At 44.7% G+C, this 27,390-nt stretch overlaps 2 protein-coding genes across 5 annotated transcripts; one reads left to right on the forward strand and one right to left on the reverse strand.

The window, feature by feature from the left end:
- Window positions 1-574: 574 nt before the first annotated feature.
- Window positions 575-17,113, forward strand: Trmt10b (tRNA methyltransferase 10B). 4 transcript variants are annotated; one of them, XM_021160687.2, is made up of 9 exons: window positions 575-627; window positions 3,574-3,805; window positions 4,434-4,548; window positions 7,440-7,564; window positions 8,917-9,069; window positions 10,909-10,987; window positions 11,516-11,583; window positions 15,969-16,092; window positions 16,696-17,113. In XM_021160687.2, the coding sequence occupies exons 2-9, from the start codon at window positions 3,602-3,604 to the stop codon at window positions 16,800-16,802; spliced, it is 975 nt and encodes a 324-aa protein (XP_021016346.1). In that variant the 5' UTR covers window positions 575-627; window positions 3,574-3,601; the 3' UTR covers window positions 16,803-17,113. The 4 variants fall into 4 exon arrangements, with proteins under 4 accessions (XP_021016346.1, XP_021016348.1, XP_021016347.1 ...); XM_021160689.2 differs by having other exon boundaries at window positions 3,574-3,784; XM_021160688.2 differs by lacking the exon at window positions 575-627 and adding an exon at window positions 638-887.
- A 1,121-nt stretch (window positions 17,114-18,234) lies between these two features.
- On the reverse strand, window positions 18,235-22,297 carry Exosc3 (exosome component 3). The gene is made up of 4 exons (XM_021160760.2): window positions 21,923-22,297; window positions 21,208-21,357; window positions 19,287-19,438; window positions 18,235-18,641 (listed from the first exon to the last, which is right to left on the reverse strand). The coding sequence occupies exons 1-4, from the start codon at window positions 22,256-22,258 to the stop codon at window positions 18,440-18,442; spliced, it is 840 nt and encodes a 279-aa protein (XP_021016419.2). The 5' UTR covers window positions 22,259-22,297; the 3' UTR covers window positions 18,235-18,439.
- Window positions 22,298-27,390: the final 5,093 nt, after the last annotated feature.

The raw sequence follows: 27,390 nt of genomic DNA on the forward strand, positions 1-27,390 counted from the left end.
TTTTCCCAAGTACCAGGCATGCATGAAATGCACTTGTGTATGCAGGCAAAACACCCATACATATGAACAAAAATAAATCTTAAAAAGAAAAAAAAAGTAAAGACAAGACTTGGACTAGTCGCTTCACGCATCTGAGCCTATTTCTGAGTTGATATGTGAAGGGAGATGTACAAGGTATGTAACTAGCCACTAGACCCCTTACCTGCTAAGTCTTGTCTGCGCTTGGAACTTGGACAGACTGGCGGCAGAAGGACCACTGTGTGCTCAGGAAAGGGCTGTGCTAGCTCATGGTCCCTGCTGGTTGAAGGGAAACCCAGGGAATCTTAAGGGCTCCATGCTGACCAAAAAGACAAAGTAGGTGGTTTAGAGTTTGGTTTAAAGTCGCCAGAAAGCGACTAGTCACCTGTTTGAGCTATGTACAGTTTACAAGGACTTGGAATTGCCATCTTCAACTAACAGACAGATAACCCAGAGTATAGAAGCCCAGCCAATCTACTGGTATCATCTAGTGCGTTGTTAGACTGAAAACTACAACTCCCAGAATGCCACTCAAAGCTGATCAGGAACCGGAAGTGGCGCTGGGGCGGGGCCAACTGTGTTAGGTCTCTTCTGAACAAGGTGTGTTAGGTAAGCCAAGATCTGGTTCTGAGGGTTGGCTAGAGATTGCGCGGTCCCACCGAGACGCCGCGGCACCCCACAGCCCTGGGGCGTCTGGGTCTTGCCTTTCCTCGGTCGCAGCACGCGAGGCAGTGTGACCCGCGTTCCCTGCAGCCTGAGATCTAAGCAGGTGTTCTGCTGCTGAAGGTGGTTGGGCTCAGAATGAGAAAATGAGAGACCTATGCAAACAGGATGATTGGACACTTAGCGACGGCGTTTGTGCTCATCAGGTGGGACTTGGGCTAGAAAAGGTCTAAGGCGAAGATGGCGGTGTTAACTCCAAGTATTTATTGAGAGTCTGAGTAAACGGAACATTTAATTGTATTGAAACGGTGTGGGAAAATTAGACAAAAAATAAGTAGGCGATGTTGGATAGTGAAAATATGCCTGATCTGAGGACGTGTGAGACTAAGGGAAGAGCATGTGGGCAGAGATTAACAGTTTATGCAGACATTGGGATATTTAGTATGTTTGGGGAATAGGTAGGTCACAGTTTATGCAGACATTGGGATATTTAGTATGTTTGGGGAATAGGTAGACCACAGAGCACAAAAGAAAATGATGGAGGAGGGACTAGCAGGAAAGATGGCTCTTGCTGAGGACCGGAGTTTAGTTCTCAGCACCCATGTCTGGGCGACTCATGACTGCCTGTAACTTAAGCTCCAGGCGATCTACAGACACCTGTACTGAACTGATGCACACATAGCTACATCCATAATTTTTAAAAATAAAATGGCTCCGGTGTGGTGGTGCAAACCTTTAATTTGGGAGGCAGAGGCGGGCAGATCTCCGTGAGTTTTAGGCCACCCTGGTCTCTAGAGGGAGTTCCAGGATAACCAGGGTACAGAGAAACCTTGTCTCAAAAAACAAACAAACAAACAAACGAATGAATGAATGAATCCATGAATGGTTGGATGGATGAATGTGGGAGGCAGAGACAGGGCAGATTTGTGAGTTGGAGGCCTGCCTGGTCTCCAACCAGTATATAGCAAGTTCAAGGCCAGCTAGGGCTACATAGTGAAACCCTATCTATAAATAAATATAAATAAATAAATAAAATCCTCTAGAAAACAGAAAGTTGACAGAAGGGAGAGAGCCCTTAGTGATCTGTGCAGATAGTGTGTAGATTTTGGATTACTGTGAGTGAAATAGAAAATGCTGCTGACTCTGGCCAGAAGAGTGGTGTAATTCTCAAACATTTAGATGCTCTTACATATCTGTTGCTACATACTTGTGAATATATATATATATATATACATATATATATATATTTCACAGATTTATTTTGAGACAGGGTCCCAGGTAGTTTAGACTAACCTCAAAGTCTTTATGTAGCCAAGGATGAACTTGAACTTCAGCAGTGAACTTCTGACCCTCCTGTTTCTTTTTTTGTTGTGCTAGTGGCCGCTGGCAACTTTATTTCACCAGTCAAAGCCATCTAGGGGCAGGGAGCCTCAGTGTCTTACAGGCAGGCAACGAGCCAGTTTCCCTGTAATTAATACAAACAGCATCAGAACCAATCCACGACAGCTCACAGCCAGTGGAACTCCAATCCCAGGGAATCCGGTGCTCTCTCACGGCCTCTGCATGCACTGCACACACATGCGGAAACCTACACTCAGTATACACAGATACAGACAATTTTTAAAAATAAAATATTTAATGTTAAAAACTCGAATTGAATTTTGGGTTGGGATTAGGACAGACTTTCCGACAATTCCTGAAATACATACTTCTGCCACGTTGTACCACATTTATGCAAAGTGGCATTCTCAGCTTTGACAATTACAGTATTAAAATACCCATCAACTCTGAAAACACTGCAACGTTCTATCCTGAAAACACTGCAACATTCTATCCGACAGTATCCAGGATTCAGCCAAGATTTAATTCTTTATTGTGAAAATAAGCAAGCTTACCCTTCTCATTAGAATGCAAATGTGCTCTCATCTTCATAAATGGTAAAGATATTTGTATACCAAAGCGTTGTTTTAGAATGAATGTCTTTATGTTTTATTATCAGTTGTTTGGTGTGTGTGTGTGTGTGTATACTATATACCTAGACTTGCATAACATTTCCTGGGTGAGAGCCAGCAAGATGTCGCAGGAAGGCTAGGTGCTTGCTTACAGCCCAAGCCTGGTAACCTGATTTCTGTCCTCAGATTCCATGTAAAGGGAAGAGAGAGCTGACTCTACTCGGGTTTTCTTTGATTTTCACACGCATTCTGTACATTTATACCCCACCACCTATACACACACCTCATGGTACACGTACAATAATAAATAATTTAGGACATTAAAATTTGTTCTAGAGTGAAAAGGGGGTTACAAGTAGAAATTGTTTAAGAAGCCCTGAACTAGCAGGGCAAGATGGTGAACACTTAGTCCCGAAACTTAGGACTCTCTGTGAGTTCTTGGCCAGCTTGCACACGCACCACTGGCGTCTTTGAACACCATGATTACAGTGCTTCTCACGTTTTTTCAGCCTCAGGCCTAGACGGGACAGTGCATACCCTCAGTGCTTTCTCTTGCAATGGCGCTCAGATATAGGGGGATTTGAGGCTTGACAAGAGGTTCTGACCGGTCACCAGAACCCCAGAAATCTACCACACTTTTTTTTACTGGCTCAGAACCTTGTATGTAGTAGATACTTAAGAAATATTTGCTAAAGGACTGATTTGAAAGTAAACTGACACACTGCTTTCCAAAGAGCACAATAAAAGTTTGGCTTCTATGGGTCCAGATCGTTTGGAGGTATCTGGTCCCTGTCCTCTGAGAAGTGTGCAGCTTCTTTCCTGCTGAAGTGTCTCTCTGGAATACTCTTCAGCATGTTCCCCGTGGGTCAGTCGTTCTGGGTCAGTATGGCACCCCTGCTCCTCACTAACACCCCAGCACTATCTGTCTTCTGGTTGTAAGGAATCAGCTGTGTAAGTGACATCTGCGCATGGACTGTAAGTCGGGAGAGAGCGCCCAGAGAACAGACTCACAGGCCTTTCAGGAACCAGAAGGCCTCCCAGAGGCCGGAGGTGAAGATGGACTCTCTGAAAGCTTCCAGCTTCTGCAGGTGGATGTGGAGTACGAGCGCCCAGAAGAGACCAGCCCTGCAAACAGTGCCGTGTGGAGCTCGGTAGGTGCCGCGTGGAGCTCGGTAGGTGCCGCTTGGAGCTCAGTAGGTGCCACGTGGAGCTCGGTGGGTCCTGCGAGCTTGCCGTGATGGCTGTCTCGGAGATCTCTGCTCTAAGGGTTGATCTAGGAGCTGAGAATGAATTCTATGTATTTCATTCCCTTGGATTACAGTTTCATCTTCATTTGAGTCATAAGAATGTAAATAAAAATTTAAAAGAGATTTTGATATGGCTCAAAAAGGATGAGGGACTCTAAACTCTGTTTTTAAGATTCTGTCCCAAATGAGTTTTCTGCAATTTTGGGATGGTGGGGTGAGGGTGGTGTTCTCTCTAATTATAACCTGGAGAGGGATATTATTCAGAGAGAACTTTTGCCTTGCGTACTCAAGGCCCTGGGTCCGATCCCGAGCAATGCACTCAGTTATAATAATTCTGTAATGTTCACGGTGAATATCCACCAATGAAAATAAAATAGCAAACCATCATAGCGGTAAAATGAAAAATAAGCACAAGCCAGTAGCAGGCTTGTTTTTAAGACAAAAACCTTTTCCTCTCTAACTTTATATATAAATGAAAAAGGTGGCAGGCGTTCATTTTCCTTTCTGGTGCTCATGAAGTTCTCAAACAATTTTGTTTTCTGGATAATGGAAGAAAAACGTGCAAAGAAAACAGAGACACTGGGAAAGGATAGTCTCCTCAAAGAAGAGCAAAAGGAAGCAGGAAAGAGAACGAAGGAAAGCCAAGCGTGCAGAGGAGCCCGGAAACGGTGAGCGTGGTTGCCGGTGAAAGGTCATGGCTTTCGGCAAACTTGTTTTTATGTTGCTGGGAGAGTAGGGCCTATTACTCAGTTCCTCTGCAAACCAGCGGACCAGTGCGAACTTCGAGGTTGCTTTTAAAGTAGAAGCTAAGTGACCATGTGCGGCTGTAAACTCAGAAACGGAAGGGATGACACCGGCGGTAATGCATGCTCATTCATGCTCTGTGCTAGCTTAAAATCATGCATTGAGTACCTCGGGGCTGCTACGTACTGAGATTATCCCCTTTTTGTAGAAGAGATGGGTTCAGATTAGATAATGTGCTCAGAATAACTCAGTTTAGCACAATCTCTAATAAGCCAGAGCCTATGCTGCTCCCTACCAAAAGTAAAAGAGAGATTCGTCTGCACAGAGAATCCCCTGGGTTGTACAAAAAGAGCTATTAGTTCTAGTAAGTCCAGAAAAGACACTGGACTCAAAAATTAGTATTTTGAAAGCTGGCCTTTGGCCAGGCCTGGTGGACATGCCTTTGGTCACATCACTCAGGATTCAGAGTCAGGCTGATGTCTGTGAGTTTCAGGCCAGCCTAGTCTCAGGCCTACACAGAGAAACCCTGTCTCAGAAAAACAAAAACAGACAAAAAGAGAGAGACAGACAGACTGATTACCGTTCCCCTCCCTCTTCCTCTTACCCTCCCATCTAAACTCACCCCATGTCTGTCTCATTAGAAAACAAACAGGCTTCTAAGAGACACTAATAATAAAATACAGTAAGATAAAACAAAAACTGTCACATTGGAATGGACAGGAGAAACAAACAGAAGGAGAAGAGCCCAAGAGAAGGCACAAGAATCAGAGACTCACACAGGAATCCCATAAACACGCTGGACTGGAGCGCTAATGTGTAAGCAGAGGACCCGGCGCCTGCTGCCTCCGACTCCATAGGAGCGTTGATCACGTCCATCCAGAAGGCCTTGTTTTCTTGGTGCCATCCTCTGGCTCTTACACTCCTTCCACATCCTCTTTGGAAGGGTCCCTGGAGCCCTGAGGGGAGGGATTTGGTGGACACATCCCATTCAGGGCTGAGTGTTCCAAGGTCTCTCACTCTCTGCATGTCTGGCTGTGGGGTCTCTGATGGCTGAGTCAGACACTGAGCTATGAGTCTAGCAGAATGTCATTAGGAGTAATTTTATTGCTATATAGCTTTTGTTTTTGTTTTAGACCAGTACTATTTTACCCTAGATCCTTGGGCTATCTAGTCTCTGGCTTTTGGTCATCCAAGCAGTGTCAGGTATGGATTTCATCTTGTGGAGTGGGCCTTAAGTCAGCTATTGGCTGGTCACTCCCGTGAGCTTTGTGCCTCCATTGCCCTAGCATACCTTATAGTCAGGACACCATTGTATACCCAGTTTGTGACTGGCATGGAGTTTATGTTACTCTTTTGGCAGTGTGTAGAGTACTTTCCTGTGCCAAAGGCATTGGAATATAAAAGACTCCGTGTAGGCACCAGTTCAACTTCTTCAGCTTCCGTGAGTTGTGAAGGTTTTGTCTTCAGCATTGGGGCCTCGCTGTCAGTTTGTGGAGAGCAACCGATAGCCTTGGTCACAGCCTGGGTTATTTGGAGATTCCTATGGGACTTCTTTGGCCAACAACTTAGATGTAACCTAGTCCCAGTATTGAAGGCTTCATTTGGTGACAAGAGATGAACAGTTGGGACTCTGTCTCCCCATTATTTTGATTCCCCTTCATATCTGTATACATTTCAGGGAGCATCTACTGTATTAGGTTTGTGTACTTACCCCTCCGATGGCCTTGATTCTAGCTGTCTCCCCGTTTCCCCCTTTCATAGTTCTCTCTCCTCCCCACTTGATCCTCCTGCTCCTGCAACCCCCATCCATTCATACCTGTTCATTTCTCTTACCTAACAAGATCTATCTATACACCTTAGTTTCTTACTCTATACATAACCTCTGTGGTTCTGTGCATTGTAGCTTGGTTATCATTGACTTAACAGCTAGTATCCATATCATAAGCAAATACATATTTGTATTTCTGGGTCTGGGATGCCTAACTTAAGATGATTATTTTTCTAATACTAAACATTTATCTGAAAATTTCATGATGTCGTTTTTTTGGGTTTGTTTTTGTTTTTTGTTTGTTTGGATAATACTACTCTATTGTGTAAATGTATCACATTTCTTTATCCATTCTTCTGATTAGGTTAGGTTGTCTCCAGTTTCTAGGATTATGAATAGAGCAGCAATGTGAACATGGGTGAGCAAGTTTCTCTGTTATAGGACGAAGCATCCTTTCGGTGTATGCCCAAAAGTGGTATAGCTGGATCTTGAGGTAGATCGTTTCCCATCTTCCTGGGAAACTGCCATGCTGATTTACATAGTAGCTGTATAAGTTTGCAGTCCCACCAGCAATGGAAGAGTGTTCCCCGTGCTCCACATCCTTGCCAGCTTGAGCTGTCCCTTGTGCTATTGATCTTAGACTCTGATGCATGTAAGATGAAATCTCATAGTGTTTGCATTTCCCTCGTGGCTAAGAATGTTGATCATTTCTTTGTTTCTCAGCCATTTAAGTTTCCTCTATTGAGGATTCTCAGTTTAGATCTGGGCCCCAATTTTAATTGGATTATTTGATTTTTTGATACCTAGTTTTTAAATTTTTTCATATACTTTGGATATTAGTTTTCTATCTGATGTGTAGTTGGTAAAAAATCTTTTCCCATGCAGTTGCTGCAGCTTTGTCCAAAAAAAATGTGGTGTCCTTTGCTGCACAGAAGCCTCTCAGTGCCATGAAGTCCCATTTACTAGTTGTTGATCTCAGTGCCTGTGTTGTTGATCTCAGTGCCTGTGCTATCCCATTCTTAATCCTCTCTGGTATTTCTGTCGCAGGCACCTGCCCACAACACAGCAAACGTTTTTTGAAAGCCTTAACCAAAGAGAAACTTTTGGAAGCCAAACACTCAGGACCAAGACTATGTGTTGACTTGAGCATGACCCAGCACATGTCAAAGAAGGTAGAGCATCCAGAGGCCAAGGGAGGCACAGAAGGGTGCAGGCTGGCCAGGCGGGGACCATCGCCAGCTTCTATGGGCTAGACGTGTCTGGTTTTCTAGTCTCCAGACTTCCACAGGTGGTTGGAAAGGAACACAGGTTCTTTGATTTAGTTTGCAGTTTGCCTTCTCTTTCCAGCCTCCTACTCAAGCTATGATGTTCTCAGTCTAGATGGAACCTTGCCAATCTTCTAGCCCAAAGTTCCAAAGTCCTTCCATAGTCCTCCCGAAAACATGGTCAGGTTATCACAGGAATACCCCACTTCTGGTACCTATTTGTCTTAGTCGGGGTTTCTATTCCTGTACAAACATCATGACCAAGAAGCACTTGGGGAAGAAAGGGTTTTATTCAGCTTACACTTCCATGTTGCTGTTCATCACCAAGGAAGTCAGGACTGGAACTCAAGCAGGTCAGGAAGCAGGAGCTGATGTAGAGGCCATGGAGGGATGTTCTTTACTGGCTTGCTTCCCCTGGCTTGCTCAGCCTGCTCTCTTATAGAACCCAAGACTACCAGCCCAGAGATGGTCTCACCCACAAGGGGCCTTTCCCCCTTGATCACTAATTGAGAAAATGCCTTACAGCTGGATCTCGTGGAGGCATTTCCCCAACTGAAGCTCCTTTCTCTGTGATAACTCCAGCCTGTGTCAAGTTGACAAAATTAGCCAGTACGCCTTCTAAAAAAATGAACAAGGAGGCAGGAGGTGGTGGTGCATGCCTTTAATCCCAGTACTGCTGAGGCAGAGGCAGCAGCCATAAAAAAACGAAGAGTAAACAAGGGAGTCTCTCCTTATATTAAGCGAGAGCAGATTAAATCAAATCCAAAGTCTTGTAGACCTTTTCTTCAGTGTAGCACAAATCAAACTAAGCTATGAAAAAAACTTTCTAGGACTAGGGAGGAAAGTTAGCACTTCCAACATTGTAATATCTCTTAAAGTTAGGGTGATGGTGCCAGATGTACCAAATGGGCACGGAAGTGCCACTGCCCTATTGACCTCTTTAATAATTTAAATACTGAGCAGTTTCGGACAGGAGAACTGGTGTAAAAGCAGAGGACATCCTTCCAGATATCATGGGCAGATTCAGGGGAGGAGGAACTCTCAGTTTTCACTCTTAGGGGCATCTCCAGACTAGTGTCATCGTCTTATGTCAAGGAGCATAGCACTTTCGCGCATGCTCACTCCTGAGTGAAAGGAGCCAGGCTAGCCCACGGGGGTCTTGTGGGGCAGGACCCAGGGAGTGACCACTGTGTGACTGTCCACTGCTAGGGCTGTCATGCTTCCATGCCAAAGGCTCAGTTATCCTTGTTGCTTTACAGGAATTGAGTAGGTTGGCGGGACAGATTCGAAGGTTGTATGGTTCAAACAAAAAAGCCAGCAGGCCCTTTTGGATCTGCCTCACTGGATTCTCAACCGCCAGCCCCCTCTATGAGGAGTGTCTGAGGATGAATGACGGGTTTTCTGCTTACTTGGTAAGAATCCTCTAGCATGTTTCTTAAGTTATCTAAGTGTGCTTCTGTCCTAACAGAAAGGTTTTACTTTTTCATTCTTTGGCATACAGCTGGATCTCCACCTATGACATCCTTATCGCATCTATCTATTCTGTTATTGTGTGTGTGTGTGTGTGTGTGTGCACACGCACACGTGCGCCCATGATATGAACACAGAGGTCAGAGGACAGTGAGAGCTGGTTCTCTCCACCACATGGGTCCTGGGAGAAGACTCAGCTCGGGCTTCGGAGCAGCTGTCTTTACCCACTGAGCTATCTCCACACTGGCTCCTCTGTAGTTTTTTAAATATTTTGATGAACTAAAGAGATGGGTCCAGGGGCTGGAGAGATGGCTCAGCGGTTAAGAGCACTGACTGCTCTTCCTAAGGTCCTGAGTTCAATTCCCAGCAACCACATGGTGGCTCACAACCATCTCTACTGGGATCTGGTGCCCTCTTCTGGCCTGCAGGTGTACACTCAGTCAGAACGCTGTATACATAATAAATATCCTGAAAACAAATTGCACCTGTAGTGAACACATAGACACTTTTTTCCTTGTCATTTATTCCTTCTGCAATACACTATAGCTGGGTGTGGTAGCTCATGCCTGTCATCTCAGAAATTGGGAGCCTGAGGCAGAAGGACTGTCACAAGTTTGAAGCTGGCCTGAATTACATAGTGATTCCTAAGCCATTGTGAGATCTGTCTCAAAACCAAGAGGAAACAAAACTACAGCATAAGAACTATCTATGTTCTATTTGCTAGGCATTATAATAATCTAGAAGTGATTTCTTTAATGATCATTTTAAGTCTTCAGGAACATATAACTTAAATGTAAGCATTGGTATTTTATATAAGGGACTTGAAGATGCTAACCCTGATTTTAGTGTCTATGGGGCCCACTGGAAGCCAGGCCCCACCCATGCTGCAGGGTAACTGTAATTAATGTCTGCATAGAAATGGTGTCTTCACTGTGGCAATCTATAAAGTTTCAGAATCTTTCATTAGTTCTTATAATTACATTTTTTCTCATTCTTGCCCTTCATTGTGAAACTAATATTCCCATTGTCTAGAACCACGTTTCATAACCTGTCTAGTTCGTGCCAAACCATATACTCTAGTAATATTTTTGGAATATAGCAGTGGAGAGGTGGGAAACGTGATTGTTAGAGAAAGGACACTTTCGGAGCAGTGTGGCTTCACAGTGTCTTTTGGGAAGAAGTCCTCCACTTTCCACTCTTGGCTGGGGATCTTGTAAAGGTAACAGTAGGTATGCAAGGGAGAATCCAGGTCTGTTTCCAAGAAACGGCACTAAAACTGCCCCTCTGTGCTGCTGTATAGCTGGGACTGAGTTACGGCAGCCTTCCCTGGGGAAGCCACAGAGGCTGTAGGTGCGAGGGATGTGCTGTGTGGCGCTGGACAGCCAGCTGTCTCCTGTTACTGCTTCAGCAGCCTCTCCCGATGTGCCCTATCCGTGCCGTTCTGAGGCGATCTCCTTTCCGTTTGACCTGTGTCAGTGTCCTCTCTTCTTTCCGACTCACTAGAAAGCCACCCCTCCTGCTCATGCTCCCTCACCTTAGTCCTGGTGTATGCTCCCTGTCCCTCGGGGGCCTCTGCCACTCTCTGTCTCACTTCTGTGGTTTAAATGCCTGCGCTTATCTGATTGTCTCAACTAAGCACTTCTCAAGAAGCCCTCAGACCGGCAGCTTCCCGGCGCAGCCGCGCCCAGCGCTGTGCTGTGGGGTAGTAGGCAACTGGTACTGAATTGTGCATGATGCAGTTTTAACCCCATTCGCCTGTGCAATTATCTTTATGTTTCCAGCTGGATGTGACAGAAGAAGACTGCTTTAGCCTTTTTCCTCTGGAAACCCTTGTGTACCTGACTCCTGACTCCAAACACCGTGAGTCCCTGCCCTTCCCCTGTGGGTTCACCAGAGCTTTGTCCCTGGTCTTGTGTTGCATTATTCCCTGTGGTACATCTGTTCTCACTCCATCTAAGAGACTGTGGGAGGAAGCACTGGGGATAAGCTGCCCTCTCCTGTGGGTAGATAGCCAGTGCCGCAGAGATGGGCTCCAGCTTCGGGTGGACTCTGCATGCAGCCTGGCCGCCGGTTTCCTGGGCAGCTTTGGTCAGGGTATTGGTTCTATAGATCCTTTCCCCAGCCCATCCTCTGTTGCTCTCCCTAGTGTTAGGTCAGCCATGCTCCTCTCAGACTCATCGCACATTTCTCGTACGTCTGGCTTTGTTTCCCATCTAACCCAGTGCTGCTTTGGACACAGCACCTGCATTTTGTTCAGATCTGCCAGCAGGCTTTAAGTCGTGTTGTTGTGTTTGTTGTATTACTATTGTGATTTCTTTCCTTTTGCTTTCTCTGGATTTAGAAATTATAAAACAAAGTTGATCTCGGTGGCTTTCATTTTCCCATTAGCCCTTGAAGACATTGATCAGAGCACAGTTTACATTATTGGTGGACTTGTAGATGAGAGCATTCAGAAGGTAAGTGGACATTTTAGCCTCACCTCCCCCCCCCCCCTCCTTTTTAAAAATTTTCTAGACTGGGTTTCTTTACATAGTCTTGGCTGTCCTGGAACTTGCTCTGTAACCAGGCAGTCCTTAAACTCACAGAAATCCACCTGCCTCTGCCTCCTGCCTTGGATTTAAAGGGGTTCACCAAAAACTTCCAGCCGTGTTATACCATTTATAGTAGAGGCATTTGCCCTGTTGTTAATATCCCCAGCAGGCCTAGCCGCTGTGTGGGAACAAGAAGAGCTCGTCCATGGGTGCCCCTCCTGCCTGGAGGTCAGCAGTCCTGACTGACAGGAGCTGAGTCGGAAGTCAGTAGGTCAGGCCTGGTGATTTCGGCACAAACTTCCTTCCACTGCCTCTCGTCTTCTCTCTGCCACGACGACTCTGTTCTTGGCTCCGCATTTTATCCCAGCACTGTGTTCTCTGTGGGAGATTGGTTGGCTTCTTGTAGGCTAACTTTCTTGCTGGTGTAAGTCATATTCCAAGACCTCAAATTCAGTAGGGTTGACCAGGCTTCTATTTTAGATTTGCTTTATATTTTACATATAGGACTGTTTTGCTCACATGCATGTCTGTGTACCATGTGCATGCCTGTTCAGAAGAGGGCATCAGAGCCCCTGGAATTAGAGTTATAGATGGTTGTTAGCCACCTGTGGGGACTGGGAGTAGAACCCAGGTCCTCTGTAAAGAACAACAAGTGCTCTTAGCTGCTGAACCATCTTTTCAACTTCATGATTCTTTTATTGAATTGAAGTTTCACTGGAATAATTAAGCTGATACTTAAAACTTTGTTTCTCTTATATAAATATTAATTTTCTTTGCTTATATTCACTAATTAACATATATTGCATAGTTTTAAGTTGAATAGTGATTCAGTAGTTTACACTTGCAAAAAGAAATGTAGAAGTCAGAAGTAAGTGTCCTTCCCACCCTGTACCCTCAATCCTCAAAGTATCATGGTCCATTTTCTCAGGCATGTTTGTTGGTCTCTGACATGTGTTTATAATGTATTAGAAATATTTCATGTGTGAGACACACATATATGAAGCACATGTTTAATATGAATGGCAGCTCAATCTATCATTTAATCGTAGTTTCAGAACAACTAAATGATAGATTGAGCTCCCATTGGTGTTAAACATGTGCTTAGTTTTAGTACAATTAAATGTGTGGATCTAAGTGTTCCATGGCGTCATAACAGTAATCCTTTGTGGCTGGGGGTCTCCTGCAGAAGCCTGCTAATAGGGATTAGAAAGTCACTGTTGTTGTTCCCAGTGTACTCCTGATTCAGGCAGCTGATTACGTGAAGACATAAACAGCTGTCTGCTTCTATTATATAAATATTGTATATTCTATAATAATATATATGCATATTTATATATATTATATATATAATAATATATAAATATTTAATATATTATATATATGCATATATATAATAGACTATTCCTATTATATAAATAAACATGCAGAGCGTTCCCTGGCACATTACCAAGGCAAGAGCACACCATTACACTGAAGCCAGTTTTGGTTTCCATCATCTCCAGACTTGATGAGGCTGAGCATCACCAGGAGTGACACTCTGGGTCTCCTGGTGTGACAGGCTTTCCTGTCAAGTATTCTTACTCGTGATTTGAAATTTTCAAATGTAATCACAAGGGAACAAGAAGTCCAGGACTTCTGCAAGACAACAGAATTTTCAAAAATCCACTGTAATAGAAACTAAACCAAGCCAGGGGGGAGGAGGGTTGTTTTCAAGGAGCATAACAAAATCAAACACAGTTAAATGACATGTGTGTGGTCCTGTCTGCCTGGGAGGCTGCGTCAGAATCATTTGGGCCCCTTTGAGCCCTTCCTACAAACAGGGAACTGTCACGTGTGGCTTGATTGTATTATGGATGGGAGGGAAACTTTACCAAAGACCTCTGGGGGAGACTTTAATAATGGTTGTGTATTAAATAACCCTTCAGGATTTTTAGAAGTGAAGATTGTGCTGAAGGGGGAGAGCTGGTTGTCCTCCAGCGAGAGGCCAGTGTGAGGTGCAGTGTTAGAATGGCCGAAGCTCACAGAAATGTAGGTGACAGGACGAGAACTCATGTAATGATTCTCTCAGATCTCTTAGACTTGAGATATTTTGAAATAAATGGTTGGGAGGGGAAGAGAGCTTTATCTCAGAGTCGGTATCGGCTTACTCTCTGACTTGCCACGCCTCCTGCGACCGGCAGATGGCCTCTTTGAGGCCGTAAAGCCCAGAAGGTATGTCAGCAGAGTGTGCTGTCTAGATGTGAAATTTTATTTATTTATTTATCTATTTTACATTCTGACCACAGTTTGCCCTCCTTCCTCTACCCCAAGTTCCTCCCTCTCCCTATCCACCCATGCTCCATTTCTCTTGAGAAACAGGGAGGCCTCCCATGGAGAGCAACCAGCCGTGGCATATCTAGTTGCAGTAAGTCTAGGTATATCTTCTGTTGAGCTTAGATGAGCCATCTGGTAGGGGGAAAGGGTCCCAAAAGCAGGGCACAGAGTCAGAGACAGCCCTTGATCCTACTGTTGGGATCAAGAAGATCAAGCTATACAAATGTAATGTATGTGCAGAGGGCCTAGGTCAGTCCCGTGCATGTTTTCTGGTTGGCGGTTCAGTCTCTGTGAGCCCCTATGGGTTCATGTTAGTTGATAATGTGGGTTTCTTGGAGTGTCCTTGACCCCTCTGGCTCCTACCGTCATTCCTCCCCTCTTCCATGGGATTCTCCAAGCTCTGCCTAATGTTGGGCTGTGGGTCTCTGCATCTGTTTCCATCAGTGGCTGGATGAAGCCTCTCAGATGACCAGTGTATGAGTATAGCAGAATATCATTCTGAATATCAGAGAATCATTTTGTTGATTTTCTTTTTTATTTGCCATTTGTGTTTGGTTCTGTTATGGGTCTCTGTGCTATCCAGCCTCTGGCTCCTGTCCCTCTGGGCAGTGTCAGAGGTGGGCTCCCCTCCCATGGCATGGGTCTCAAGCTGGATCAGGCATTGACTGGCCACTCCCACAATTTCTGTGCTGCCTTTACCCCAGCATATCTTGTAGGCAGGACAAATTGTAGGTTGAAGGTTTTGTGGCTGGGTTGGTGTCCCAGTCCCTCCACTGGAAATCTTGCCTCATTCCAGGAGATGGCCAGTTCAGGCTCTGTTTTTCCCACTGGTGGGAGTCTTAGCTAGGGTCACCCTTGTATCCTGGGAGTTTCCATTGCCCTAGGTTGCTGGCTCCTCCCAGAGATGCTCCTCCCAAATTCCAGTTGTCTCTCCCAGTACTCTCTCCCTCACCACACCTGATCCCTCCTGTTCCCATCCTCACACTTCACCCCATTCAATCCCTTCTCCCCATCCACTGGCAATGTCTGTTCTGTTTCCCCTTCTCAGTGAGATTCATTCGTCTGCCCTTGAGCCCACCTTGTTACTTAGCTACTTTGGGTCTCTGGATTGTAGTAGCATCGTTTTCCTGTACTTTACAGCTAATAGCCACTTATAAGTGAGTACATACCATGTCTGTCTTTCTGGAGCTTGGTTACCTCACCCAGCATGATCTTTTCTAGTTCGATCCACTGGCCTGAAAATTTCATGACATCATTGTTTTTAATAGCTGAGTAATACTCCATTGTGTAAATGTGTCACATTGTCTTTATCCATTCTTCAACTGAGGGACATCTAGGTTGTTTCCAGTATCTAGCCAAATAACCACTATGAGCTACTATGAGCTATTATAAGTTTCTATGAACATAATTGAGCAAGTGTCCTTTTGGTGCAGCAGTGTCTTTGGGTATGTGCCCAGGAATGGTATAGCTGGGTCTTGAGGTAGATCAATTCTCAGTCTTCCAAGACATCACCATATAGAGCTGGAGAGATGGCTCAGCGGTTAAGAGCACTGACTGCTCTTCCAAAGGTCCTGAGTTCAAATCCCAGCAACCACATGGTGGCTCACAACCATCCATAATGAGATCTGATGCCCTCTTCTCCGGTGTCTTAAAAGAGCGACAGTGTACTTACATATAATAAATAAATAAATCTTTTTTAAAAAGCAAAAGAAAGAAATCACCATATTGATTTCCAAAGTGGCCACAGCTGTTTGCACTCCCCCCAGTGATGGAGGAGCATTCTTTCCCCTTGTTCCACATCTTCAACAGCATGAGCTGTCATCTGTGTCCTTGATCTTAGCCGTTCTGACAAGTGTAAGATTGAGTCACGCCCTCTCAGGTTTCTACCAACTCAAAGTAGCAGCATGTGGGGATTTTTGAGACTGGCAGTCCCTATTACAATGAATACAATGAAAATAATACGTGTAACTTTTATAATAAGAAAATTTGATTTACAGAAGGTGACATTTCAAAAAGCCCGAGAATACTCTGTCAAGACAGCCCGCTTGCCAATCCAGGAATACATGATCAGGCGCCAGAATGAGAAAAACTACCATTCGGAAATACTGGCCATCAACCAAGGTACACTCAGCCCAGCCCACCCCGCTTCTCCTTACAGGCCTTTTACTGTTGCTTTGTCTTGGGTGGGCTCTGTGTTCTCTGTTTACTCAGACTATTTGATAGCTCACTCTGCTGCTCTGCTTTAAGTGTAGTGCCCTTGACTCAGTTTCCTCTGACGCCTGGACTCTCCTGCATGCACTTGCTGGCAGCCATTCTGCCTGGCCATTGAGAGTTCCCTCCTTTTGTTTTCTTTCCTGGATAAGTGTCCCTTTGCCTAGAACACCTTGTCACCTACCTTCATTGGCCAGTATCTTTGTTCTCTAGGCGTCAGCTCAGGAGCATCTTAGCTGCCTTTCCTCCCACTGCAGGCTGTCAGGCCCCTTGTTGGTATTCCCATGGTGCTGTGTTCCTCCCTTGCAGTTGTCCATTCCCAAGTGTTCAGTGTAAGATGAGGCCTTGTAAGTAGGGCTGTGTCCTTGTCTCACTCTTCCCACGATCAACCATCACATGTGACTCAGGACAGCTGGGCAGTGAAGACATTCCACAGCACCCCTGTTCCACATTAGTCACTTACTAACTAGTCTTCTCCTGAACGGTCACCAACATCTGTTTACCTTCTGACAGTGTTCGATGTCCTGTCTACTTACTTTGAAACTCGTAACTGGCCTGAAGCACTGAAGAAAGGAGTTTCCCCAGGAAAAGGCTACGTTCTTCGGAATTCCGCGGAATGATGAGCAGCCTAAGATTCCAGCTGCGGGGGGTGAAGTGCCAGAGGTGTCTTGACCAAAGGACCAGGCAAAGTGTGGCAATGGCACACACTTGCCTCTACATGCTATCTCAGATCTTTGAAAGCCATTAGTGGCAAGAACCACATTTTATGCTATGTCACCCACAATGCCTGAAAATGCCCTGATAAAACATATTATGGTTAAAAAAAAAAGCTTGTGTTAAGTAATTGCCAAAATACATGTCATTCCCGGGTGTTAATTCATGCTTTGTACATTCATCTGTTTGTGAAAGGTTTTAAAGTTGTTTAAATGATTGTCTGAACTTTTCATTTAACTTACATAAAATTATTTTTGTCACCTGAAATGTGCTGATTTTCACCAGCTCAGACATTTGCTGCAATCAGCTCTGCTGGCCTAGCCCCGCCTGGCCCGCACTACTTTACGTTTAGAGTGCTTGGTTCTTTCCTGTGGCTCTCACCCTGTTCTTGTTCTCATTATATATAGTCATGGAGGGCACCTCTCTTCTAGTCTTTGTAAATAGCTTTGTGTAGCCTTGAGCTCAAACAAGCCAAGTGCTCTGGACAAATATATACCCCAGGTTAATAAAAACAAAATTATTGATAAATCCAACATAAAGCAGCCAAAAAAGGTTGCTGCATTCTGACACAGAAGCATACAGGCAAGGCCTCAGGGAAGCCCTTTAAGGGACTGGGCCACATAGGCTTCAGGGGTCCATAACTCATTCTCAGAGGTCAGACTGAACTGAGAACCACTCAACTCTTACCACCTGCCAGCCTACACTTTTCCCTATGGAGGTTTTACCATAACATAAATAGCACAGAATCTTCCTCCAACTCTAAAACACTCCTCTTTATCCAAAACCTGAGCACATAGTTTTTTAAGATTGTGGGAATTGTGTTAAATGATGTTTAGCCAGACGTGGATTAAAGATCTTCATACTATTATATCTAAGGAAAAAAAAACTGTATATAAAAAATACTAATTATGAAGTGAAATATTTGTAATTACTAAAGTTTTTTATAATAGCCATGAAAGAAATATATCCTGTTTGAACTAGACAGAGTATAAGTTACAGCATCTTTTAACTCCAATTTGAAAAACACAAATACACATACAGTGGTTAAGCCTCAGGCCATGTTACAGTCTGTGCCTCAGTATCTTTGAGTGGAATGAGAATTCCTGGTAATTGTGTGAAACACTTGGGACAATACTTCTCACACAGTAAGTGCTTCAGTATGAGCTACTGTGTACTCTTCCACTGGCTTCTGGGATTACAGACGGCTTTGTTCTTTGCTTTCATTAATGTGTTCAACATTCCCTCTGGCAAGGAAGGCTTAACGATTATAACCAGAAAACAGGTTTAGTGTTGCAGTCCAGCTCACTATAGAAGCTGTACTGTAGAACTACAAATATAGACACTACCAACAAAGTTTATTATATAAAAGTTTTTATAATTTTCTCATCTATACATGATTGACAACCAGTATCTCTTACAAAAATATTTTATTCAATTCTAGTAAAATAATATGCTTCTTCTAAAGATCTGCCAGGAAGAAAAAAAAAAGATTTCCCCAGGAAACTCAGTCTTGACTAAAATATCCATTAAGAAAATTTATATGTCAGCTCTCTGCCAGTCTGGCAAAGATCTGTTTTCTTTGCTCTGTTGTCATGTGTTCACAAGCTTCTAAGACATTTGCCAAAATTAACGTCTGCTGAATGGTCTTAGCTTTGACCCATATTCTCCCATTCATTCCAAACACAATCTCCAACGGATAGAGTTTTCCCAGTTCTTGCACAATTTCACAATCTGGAGCTAATAGCCTGTTAGGAAAAATGAAAGAAAATGAAATTTAATAAAGTGGTAGTGTATGTTCTGGGTCTCCTAAACAAAATTCCTTTTCTGGAATTTCTTTCTGAGTAGTTCTCTGTGACTATTCAAAGTCCGCTCAGCATCATTCCCAAAACAAAACTTGATGTCTCTGCCCCTGTTCTTTTAGTTGCCCCTTCAAATGCCACACACACACACACACACACACACACACACACACACACACACACACCCAATGCTTCTGTATTTGGAGAGGAAGTCTACCTAGCTCATGTAAACTAAGTCTCAGATTTGTAGGTGTGAGAACTCCCTTGCCTTCCCAAGTAGCTGGGACTGAAGGAATGTGCCACCGCGCCCAGCTTAGTGCCCCTTTCACGGTGGGCTGGTCACACTTTGGTAGCAGGCCCCATTTTTTACAAATAAACATGCAGCACAGATTTGACTCAGTGGCTTGTTTTTTAAAAGGGCACACAAACGTAGGAGATAGGGTGGAGAGGGGAGGAAAGTGGGGAAGGAACCTGGAAGGAGTTACAGAGAAGAATGGGGAGCAAGTATAACCAACAAAATACCATTATGAAATTCTCAGAGTAAACAGGTCATTAAAGAAGGCAGGGCGGTTAATAAGCAGCATAACTTACTTTCTAATTAAGCCCAACGTCACTTTGAAGAGCAGGCCATCCTGCCCAATCACACCCATCCCATTGGCGCGGCCACAGCTGTCAATGCAGACCATCTCTGGTTCCATGTCTTTATTAGCAACCACACACTGGCCATAGATGAGATCTCCAACCTGTAAGATTAAAACCAAAGTTCAGTTCCCTTCATCCAGACATCCTACAGCTGCTGCTGCTGCTGGTTCTGATCCATGGGCACGAATGCCAGGGACCCACAGCTGTGACACTAAGGGACTGATGGTCCTCAGAATTCAGTCATCCCTTCACACACCATGAAACCCTCCAACCAGGAGCCATTCCAAGGCCTAAGAACAATCTTCAAGACTGTACTGTCCAACTTACATGTAGTTTAATTTAGCCTTGTATCTACTTAACATATATAAAATTCCATTCTTCAACAGTTCAGCTGCTCAGCAGCCACACGTAACTAGCAGTAACCGCACCAGTCAGTGCGGATATAAAAACAAACAGCATCACCGGAGAATGTTCTATCAGTACTAACAAGGAAATTACATTATTTGTCTAGAGGAAGGAAAAACCCATTATATCCATATTCAAAAGAAAACAGGACAATGGTAATTCAGATACTACTTCATGGAAATTTTGCTTTAAAATATTACAAAACTGAACTTTAAAATGAAGCTAAGGAAACAATAAATTTGTTCTCTTCAACATTAAAAATACCCACTGTTGAGCTGGGGATGGCTCATGGGCTAAGAGTACTTACTGCTCTTGTGGGGGACCCAGCTTTGGCTTCTAGCGCCCGTGTAGCAGCTCACAACCTGTCATAAGTCAAGTTTCAGGGGACCTGACCTTCCTGTCTGACCTCCACAAGAAGCTGTCACACAGCGTGCAAAAACATACATGTAGGCACACTTTCCTGTGCATACTTTAAAAATGCCTTAAAGTCCCCACTGTTGTGGGTGATTACAAAACCTAGCGGGAATCATTACACCCTTTCCGGCTTCCTGGGCATGTGGTCTTGCACAGGGCAATGAGAATGACTGAACACGAGCCAGATGGAGAATGAACCCAGTGTGTGGTGAATATGCAGGACAAGTGATGATGAGGACCTTATAGACAGTCATACTCAGTCAGCCTGGACCTCAAAGGTGATGTCTCCTAGGCTGAGGACACAGCTCCAAACAGGAACACCATTAATAAAGACCCAAGGGAAGGAATCAAAGCCCAGTTACACTGTGAAGCTTAAATATGGTTCCATGAAGTAACAGAAACCGCGAGCAAAGACCCCTGAGTACAATGCTCTCTGTAGGATTTGAATAATACTTTTCTTAATGAGATTTTTTTTTTAATGAGTTCATAAGATTGTTGCCCGCTCCTGTCAAAAGTGAGACAAAGGGATTGGCATACAAAAGATAAGAGAAGGAACGAATAAGATTGAGTGACTAAAGACCCTTGAGAGTTGAAGAAAAAGCAGCAGAGAGGCCAGCACATTTCTGGCTCGGGTGTTCAGGAAGAACATGGCTAAGCTACCCAGAAAGCCCAACCTGAAAACCTACAGAAACAAGACCACTCTTCTGTCAGCTCCAGCTCCAAGGATTTAGAGCCTCGATGAACAGATGGCCAATAGTGCCCATGGCCCTTAGACTAGGGCCATTTTCCTTGTGGGGTGGATTCAGACATGACAGGTAAGGAGGGGGATAGCAGATGAAACTCTTCAACCAGGTAGGGAAGAACCAAGGCTGCAAACAGGACACACAGCAATGCTTCTGGAGCCACAGCGCCTAAGAAACTCTTATAAACTATCGTGGAGAACAGGAGGGACATTTATGCTTTGAAGACAATTCAAGTAGCCCTCTGGATGGTTAACTTTCTGGGGAGTGGCTATTTTTTTCTTGTTGAAACCAAAGATTCCCATCATTACCTGTACATTGGGTCTGTTTCTTTTAGTTGCCCCTTCAAATGCCAGGTAAGACAAAGACGCTGGCTCACTCCCTCCAACATCAACTTTGAATATATCTCCAGCTTTAGCGATCACTATGCCAATCACGTGGTCCCCTTTCACAGGTACATACTAAAAGCAGAATAAAAACAACCATAAATGATACAAATACCATTACAAAATAGCTTCTGAAACTTTCATCTAGGTTGCTCAGGGTGGGTCTCAACCCATCCAGCCGACTCATAGTCCCCACGTAACTGGAACTACAAAATCGGCCTGCACCAGTCCAACTTTGTAGACGTCTAATCCACACTTGATCAAGTTTCAAGTTTTCTCAGCATCCTTTACAAGTCTGGTGGCACAAGAATCTTTACATTCAAGGAAACCCATTCCATTTGACATTATTCCTAAGTGAACGCTCTTAATTATTCTATGGGAAATTTAATTCCCTGTGATTTGGACTCATTGCAACTGGGACACCAAATGGCAACCCCGAGGCTCTGGGTTTTTCAAGACAAGATCTCACGGAACCTTTCTCTCCTTTCGCCTTTCTCAGGATGTGTTCCTATTGTGATTCCTCTAAAGAAGATGCAGAGAGAGGGCTAGAAGCCACCGCGGCTCTAGATTCGCCTTAACCTATGATCGCTTGCAGGAAGCCCACTTTCGCGGCAGCGCCGCCTCTCCGACCTCCGCTCACCCGCTTCTGCTGCGAGTCCACCCAGTAAACGCCGCCGCCGCCTCCGCTGGGCTCCTTGTGACGCAGGCGGCCACACTTGGTGACCAGCAGACGGTCCCCGCAGCGTCGCAAACCTGGGCCACACACTACGCGCAGCTTCGGGCGCGCACCGGCGTTCAGGCGTAACGGCTGCTCCCCGGCGCCGCCAAGGCCGTCTACGTCCTCGTGGTCCGGCAGCACCAGCTCCTCCCCGGGGAGAACCACCTGATTCAGCACCTTGTGCACGGCCCGTGCTCGGCAGCCCGCCACCGACTCGGGTCCAGCGGAGAGCCCTTCTGCCATGGCAGGCGTCACCATCGCGGCTTCCGGTGGTCTACTTCCGCTTCCGCTACCCGCCCACCAGGAGCATCTCTTTCCGGAGGTTGCGGGCTTTCTGAGTTGGACTTTAGCTTGGGAGATACTCGCTTCATCCCATGGGTGCTCCTCCCTGCCCGGTGTATGTAGCTGGCGGTCCACCCATCCCGTAGTCTCCCCGCGGGTGGAGTCCATCTGGGAGCCCTCACTCCCCGAGTCTAGTCTTTTGGCTTACTATCAAGGGGTGCTGGAATTGAGGGCCACTGGGAATTGAACTGGGGCTAGTTTGGGGGCCTTACCTTTCTACTCTGCCCGCAGAAAGGTGGCTCAGCTTTTGACCAGGAAAAACCAATTTTTTTTTCAAAATATAACTTGTTTGGTTGTTGCTACCAATTTACATTGTGTAAAATACAAAGAACAAAAGAACAAAGACTAGTGACTGTGCCGTAGCTCACGGTACCTAATGTAACAATCTCCCACCTCCTCCCACACACATCACACTTTTTCCACCTACTTGAGTTCATCCCTACAGTGGCTTGGGAACATCGGTAACTCAGGAATTCTCGCAGCTACTTCTTTGGGAGCACACTAACAGCTATGTGAGAAACTGTTAAATCCAAAACCCACAATGCAAGAACTTAGGAACTTGCAGTTTTCTGACTTTGGGGTTATCTGTGAAACCAGCTTTTCTCTGTCAGCATCTTCAGTGAGTAATTGATTCAATTCGCCAACAGCACTGAAGGCCTTGGCATTGACTGAGGTTTGATGCTTTGCTGCCAACTCGAGTTTTTAGATTTTTTTAGGGAATGGGGCATCACAATTCCTCCAAATTTGGTAAAATGCTGGCAAGCCATTTAATCCCTGGATATAGTAGGGACAACTGAAATACAAGTGCTCCAGCCAGGTTGTTAATTAGTGCTATTGAAAGACTGAGAGTAAGACTCCGTGGTAGGCAGATAAGGAGAGGAGCCACGGCTAGGTAACAGGTGATGAATTGTCAAGTTGGCTAACTTCTTCCTCAACCTCCTAACTCAATACAAGCTTAGCAGCCTCAGATAAAGGCTGCGTAGGCTTCTGTGTAGAGGGTAGGAGGCCATGTGCTTCCAGGTGGTACTATAGAAACCAGAAGTGTTAAACATGCAGATCTTTTTCTTCAATGGAAGAAATTGACAGCTGTTCATGTGGAAGGCTGGAATGGAGGTTGTTTAATACCAGGTAATTTTCCTATTCTGTGGAGCCAGCTCTCACCTGAATCCCCCTTTTCCTGGGCGTTTCCAGTCCATAGACTCCATCCTTATAAGAGAGATCTCATGTACTTTGCAAAAGAGTTTGCTGTTATGATTATAAAACCTTCCCTCCCTAGGCTCTTTTCCTGAGCATTGTTTCTCAGTCAATAGAACCCACTCTTGTGGAAGAGGTCATGGTGCTTTTCAAAAAACATGCACTTTGCAAGGGAGTTTAGATATAACCGTGTCCTAAGCTTTGTGGTAATAGTTGTCACAAGGAAACCTTTTTTTTTTTCTTTGAAAGTTTTACTGTTTAAATAAGTAATAAATAAATAAATAAAAATAAAAATAAACTGGAGTCACACTCTCAAAGTTTGTACCAGCCGGCTAAGTCATGCTGAACCACGTTTACTTCTTACTTTCTGGGGATCTCCGCTGGCAGCAGAGCTTGCAGGGACCCCTCACACTTTTGACTCTCACCTGCAACAACCGCAAGCCCCTTGCTGATGGGCTGGTTGAACAAGTTCAAGGCCTGCACAGGACATGTCACACAACAGTTCTGGCCTAATCCACCATCCACTCTTTATTCAAATCGACCAACCCTGCATGGTGGGTGGAGGGCAGACTCTTCAAAGACTTTAAAAACGCCAGTTCTTCAGAAAAGATTGGATTTGGGGGGGCTGAATCCCCTATGTATTTTGAAAAGGGTCTTTTTCTTGGTGTCCAGTTTGTGTTTTTCTTCACTCCTCATAAACAGCTTTCTTCAACAGCTGATTATGTCGTCTGCATTTGAGATGTTTCTGCTTCCACCTGTTGAGCGCCATATTTTTTTTTCCTTTCAAGCCCCCTAGACTGTACCACTTGGTTAGTCTACCCAGAGATGGATGTTCTCTGGACGGAGGTAAATTATGCTTCTTTCTTCCTTTATAACTCAGGTCTCAAAAGACGATAGGTATTCTGTGACTAAACAACCAAGCCCATTTTAATTCATTGGCTCAATGGTATGCCTTTTGGTGTATTCAGTGACTTCAGGCCTCTGAAAGGCGGAGAAGGAGAGTGAACGTGGTTCATTCTCAGGACTGGTCCTCAGCACCTACCTTAGGTAGTTTGGGGTTTCTCAAGGAAATAGAATACAAAATCTAGGGCAGGAGCCATACCCGGTGCACTTCTCTTAGCAAAGGGACAGGAGGTAGCCCACCTCATGGATTCAGAAAACAAAGGAGGCTAAATCATTGGAGACTCAAGGCCAGAAAAGGCGGGCCCTTGCAAGCACCACCCACCGGCCGCGAGGGCCTCGAGCTGGAAGGCTTATCCCCTGTGCCCTGCCAAGTCTGTACTTCGAATCCTCAGGTTCCTGCAGTTGCGCACCTGCGTGCAGTTAAGAGTCGGTCTTAAAGCAGCCTGGCTTATAACCTCTTCGGAATTCAGCAACATGAGGGATACTCTGGATTCGGGAGTGGTGATAGTCAATGAAGTCTCGAAACGACAGGAGGTCCTTTTTAATGGTGGTGTAAATGGCTATGGCCATTGGAGAATAAAGAACACTAAAAGACAGTGTAGGCCATGTGGGTACCTCTTTCTCCGTCTAGCATGTGCAACTTTTCCCTGAATTGCCCAGGTAGACTCAGCTGCTTCTGTATTGAGAGTTTGCAGTGGAAGCCATTTGGGAGTTTGAGTACCACAGGCCTTCATCCCTGCTTAGGCAGCCGAGTGTTACCACCCTGAAAAGCTGGATCTCAACCGAAGCTTTTCAAACTTTTTCTAGATGTCTTAGTTTCTCTGTCTCTGTCTCCCTCCATCTCCGTCCCTTCCTCCTGCTATCCCCCGTGTCTCTCTCTGTCTCTGTCTCCCTCTGTGTGTCTCTCTCTGTCTCTCTCTCTCTCTCTCTCTTTTTCTCTCTCTCTGTCTCTCTCTCTGTCTCTCGGTTTGTTTTTTTACATATGTTTTGTGGAAAGGTAGAGGGCTACTTGCAATTGTCATTTTGCGCGTCTACCACATTAGTTCCTTGGGTAGAATTCAGGTTTTCAGGTGTGGCCACAAAGCGGAAGTTGGACTGTTGGAGCCCCTGGCTTCCTTTTCATTGCTTACTTCTAATGTTTTAGGCAAAAGGAACCACAGCTCAACACTGGGGACAGTTATCCTCTCAAGGGGACTCCCACATATCTGTTACAGCACCACAAAAAAAAAAAAATCTCAGAACAAGTCGTAAGTTAATTATATTAACCAGACAATGTGCTGGCATCTTGTGAGAATAGTAGCTACAGACCCGATTTCAGAGTGGTTGAAGCCACTTAGACTGTAAGTTTAGATGTTAGGAAACGTATGTGCTGGCATATTCCTTTTTCTGCCTTCAAAGACGATACTTTTTTAGATATACTCTTCAGGATTGTGGCTGGAGAAGTATTAGGGATAAAATGTTAATGAAAACTATTTTTACTTACTGTCTTAATTAGGGTTGGGTTGTTTGTTTGTTTGTCTGGGTTTTTTTTTTTTTTCCTTTGCTGTGAAGAGACTCCATGACTAAGGCAGCTCTTTATAAAGGCAAATATTTAACAGGGGTTGGCTTACGGTTTCAGAGGTTTGGTTCATTATCATCATGGCAGGGCAGCATGGCAGCTTCCAGGCAGACTTGGTGCTGGAGGAGCCAGGAATTATACACCTGGATCTGCAGGGAGCAAGAGACTGTGTCACACTGAGCATAGCTTGACCATGTATAAGATTTCAAAGCCCTCCTCCACGGTGACACACTTCCTCCAATAAGGCCACACCTCTTAATAGTGCCACTCCCTGTGGACCAAGCATTCAGACACTAGTATCTTGGGGACATTCCTATTCAAACTCTTACACATAGATCACATAGGACACAGTTTATGAGCCATCTTTGATCTACTTTTTACGTTTTTTTTTAAGATTTATTTATTTTATGTATATGAGTACACACTTTAGTTGTACAGATGGTTGTGATCCTTCATGTCATTGTTGGGAATTGAACTTAGGACCTCTGCTTGCTCTAGCCAACCCCACTTGCTCCGGCCAAAGATTTATTTACTAGTATAAGTTCACTGTAGCTGTCTTCAAACGCACCAGAAGAGGGTATTAGATCTCATTATGGGTGGTTGTGAGCTACCATGTGGTTGCTGGGATTTGAACTCAGTACCTTTGGAAGAGCAATCGGTGCTCTTACCCACTGAACCATCTCACCAGCCCTACTTTTTATGTTTTTAATGTGTGTGTTTTAATGTGGGTGCAGGGCCCTGTGGAGGCCAGAGAGAGTATCTGGATCCCCTGGAGCTGGAATTACACAGGAGGTTGTGAGTTGGCCAGAGCAGGTGCTGGGAATCCAACTCAGGAAGGACGTTTGCAAGAGCTGCAAGTTCTTTTTACTGCTAAGCCATCCCTCTAGCCCCTCGTTAGCCATTTTAAACCATCTCATTTGTGATGGCTCTAAAAAGTACAGCTCTGGTTATAGCTTGTCAGGTCGGCCATACTGCAGATTCTTGGGCGTCATCTAGAGAGTGACAGAATACAGTCAAGAGGCTTTCCTTTCTCACACCTCCTTTATCTTCTTCCTTATGCAATCAGGCTTTCTCTTCTTCACCCCACCTTTTTCTCTCTCCTGTTCTGAGCAGGTTATTAAGGCAGGCAAGCTGAACCTTGGTCTCTGTCCTAGGAGAAGTCATTGACTCCATGGGACGATACCCAGCATTGTATTTTCAGTAACAGCCTGATAAAAGGTATCCCTTCCTAGTACAGGAAGGAAGGTGGGAGGCGCGTATCAAACAAGATATGTTTCCTACAGGAGGTAAGTGGACCTTTGATGTTTTAGTTTAATGGTTTCTAAATTTAAAAATAAAGTACACAACAGCAAAAAAAAAAAAAGCACATGAAGGTATTGTTAATATTTTTATT

The sequence above is a fragment of the Mus caroli genome, chromosome 4 (assembly GCF_900094665.2).
Source record: "Mus caroli chromosome 4, CAROLI_EIJ_v1.1, whole genome shotgun sequence".
In the NCBI taxonomy this organism is placed as follows: Eukaryota; Metazoa; Chordata; class Mammalia; order Rodentia; family Muridae; genus Mus; species Mus caroli.

Bases quoted from the DNA above. Each gene is read 5' to 3' on its own strand.
- Trmt10b (XM_021160687.2), top strand. From the start codon at position 3,602: ATGGACTGTAAGTCGGGAGAGAGCGCCCAGAGAACAGACTCACAGGCC. The intron at 11,584-15,968 runs GTAAGTGGACAT...TTTGATTTACAG, and splicing joins TAGATGAGAGCATTCAGAAG to AAGGTGACATTTCAAAAAGC. The intron at 16,093-16,695 runs GTACACTCAGCC...ACCTTCTGACAG, and splicing joins AATACTGGCCATCAACCAAG to TGTTCGATGTCCTGTCTACT.
- Exosc3 (XM_021160760.2), bottom strand. From the start codon at position 22,258: ATGGTGACGCCTGCCATGGCAGAAGGGCTCTCCGCTGGACCCGAGTCG. The intron at 19,439-21,207 runs GTAATGATGGGA...TTAATCTTACAG, and splicing joins GAAACAGACCCAATGTACAG to GTTGGAGATCTCATCTATGG. The intron at 18,642-19,286 runs GTAAGTTATGCT...TTTTCCTAACAG, and splicing joins ACGTTGGGCTTAATTAGAAA to GCTATTAGCTCCAGATTGTG.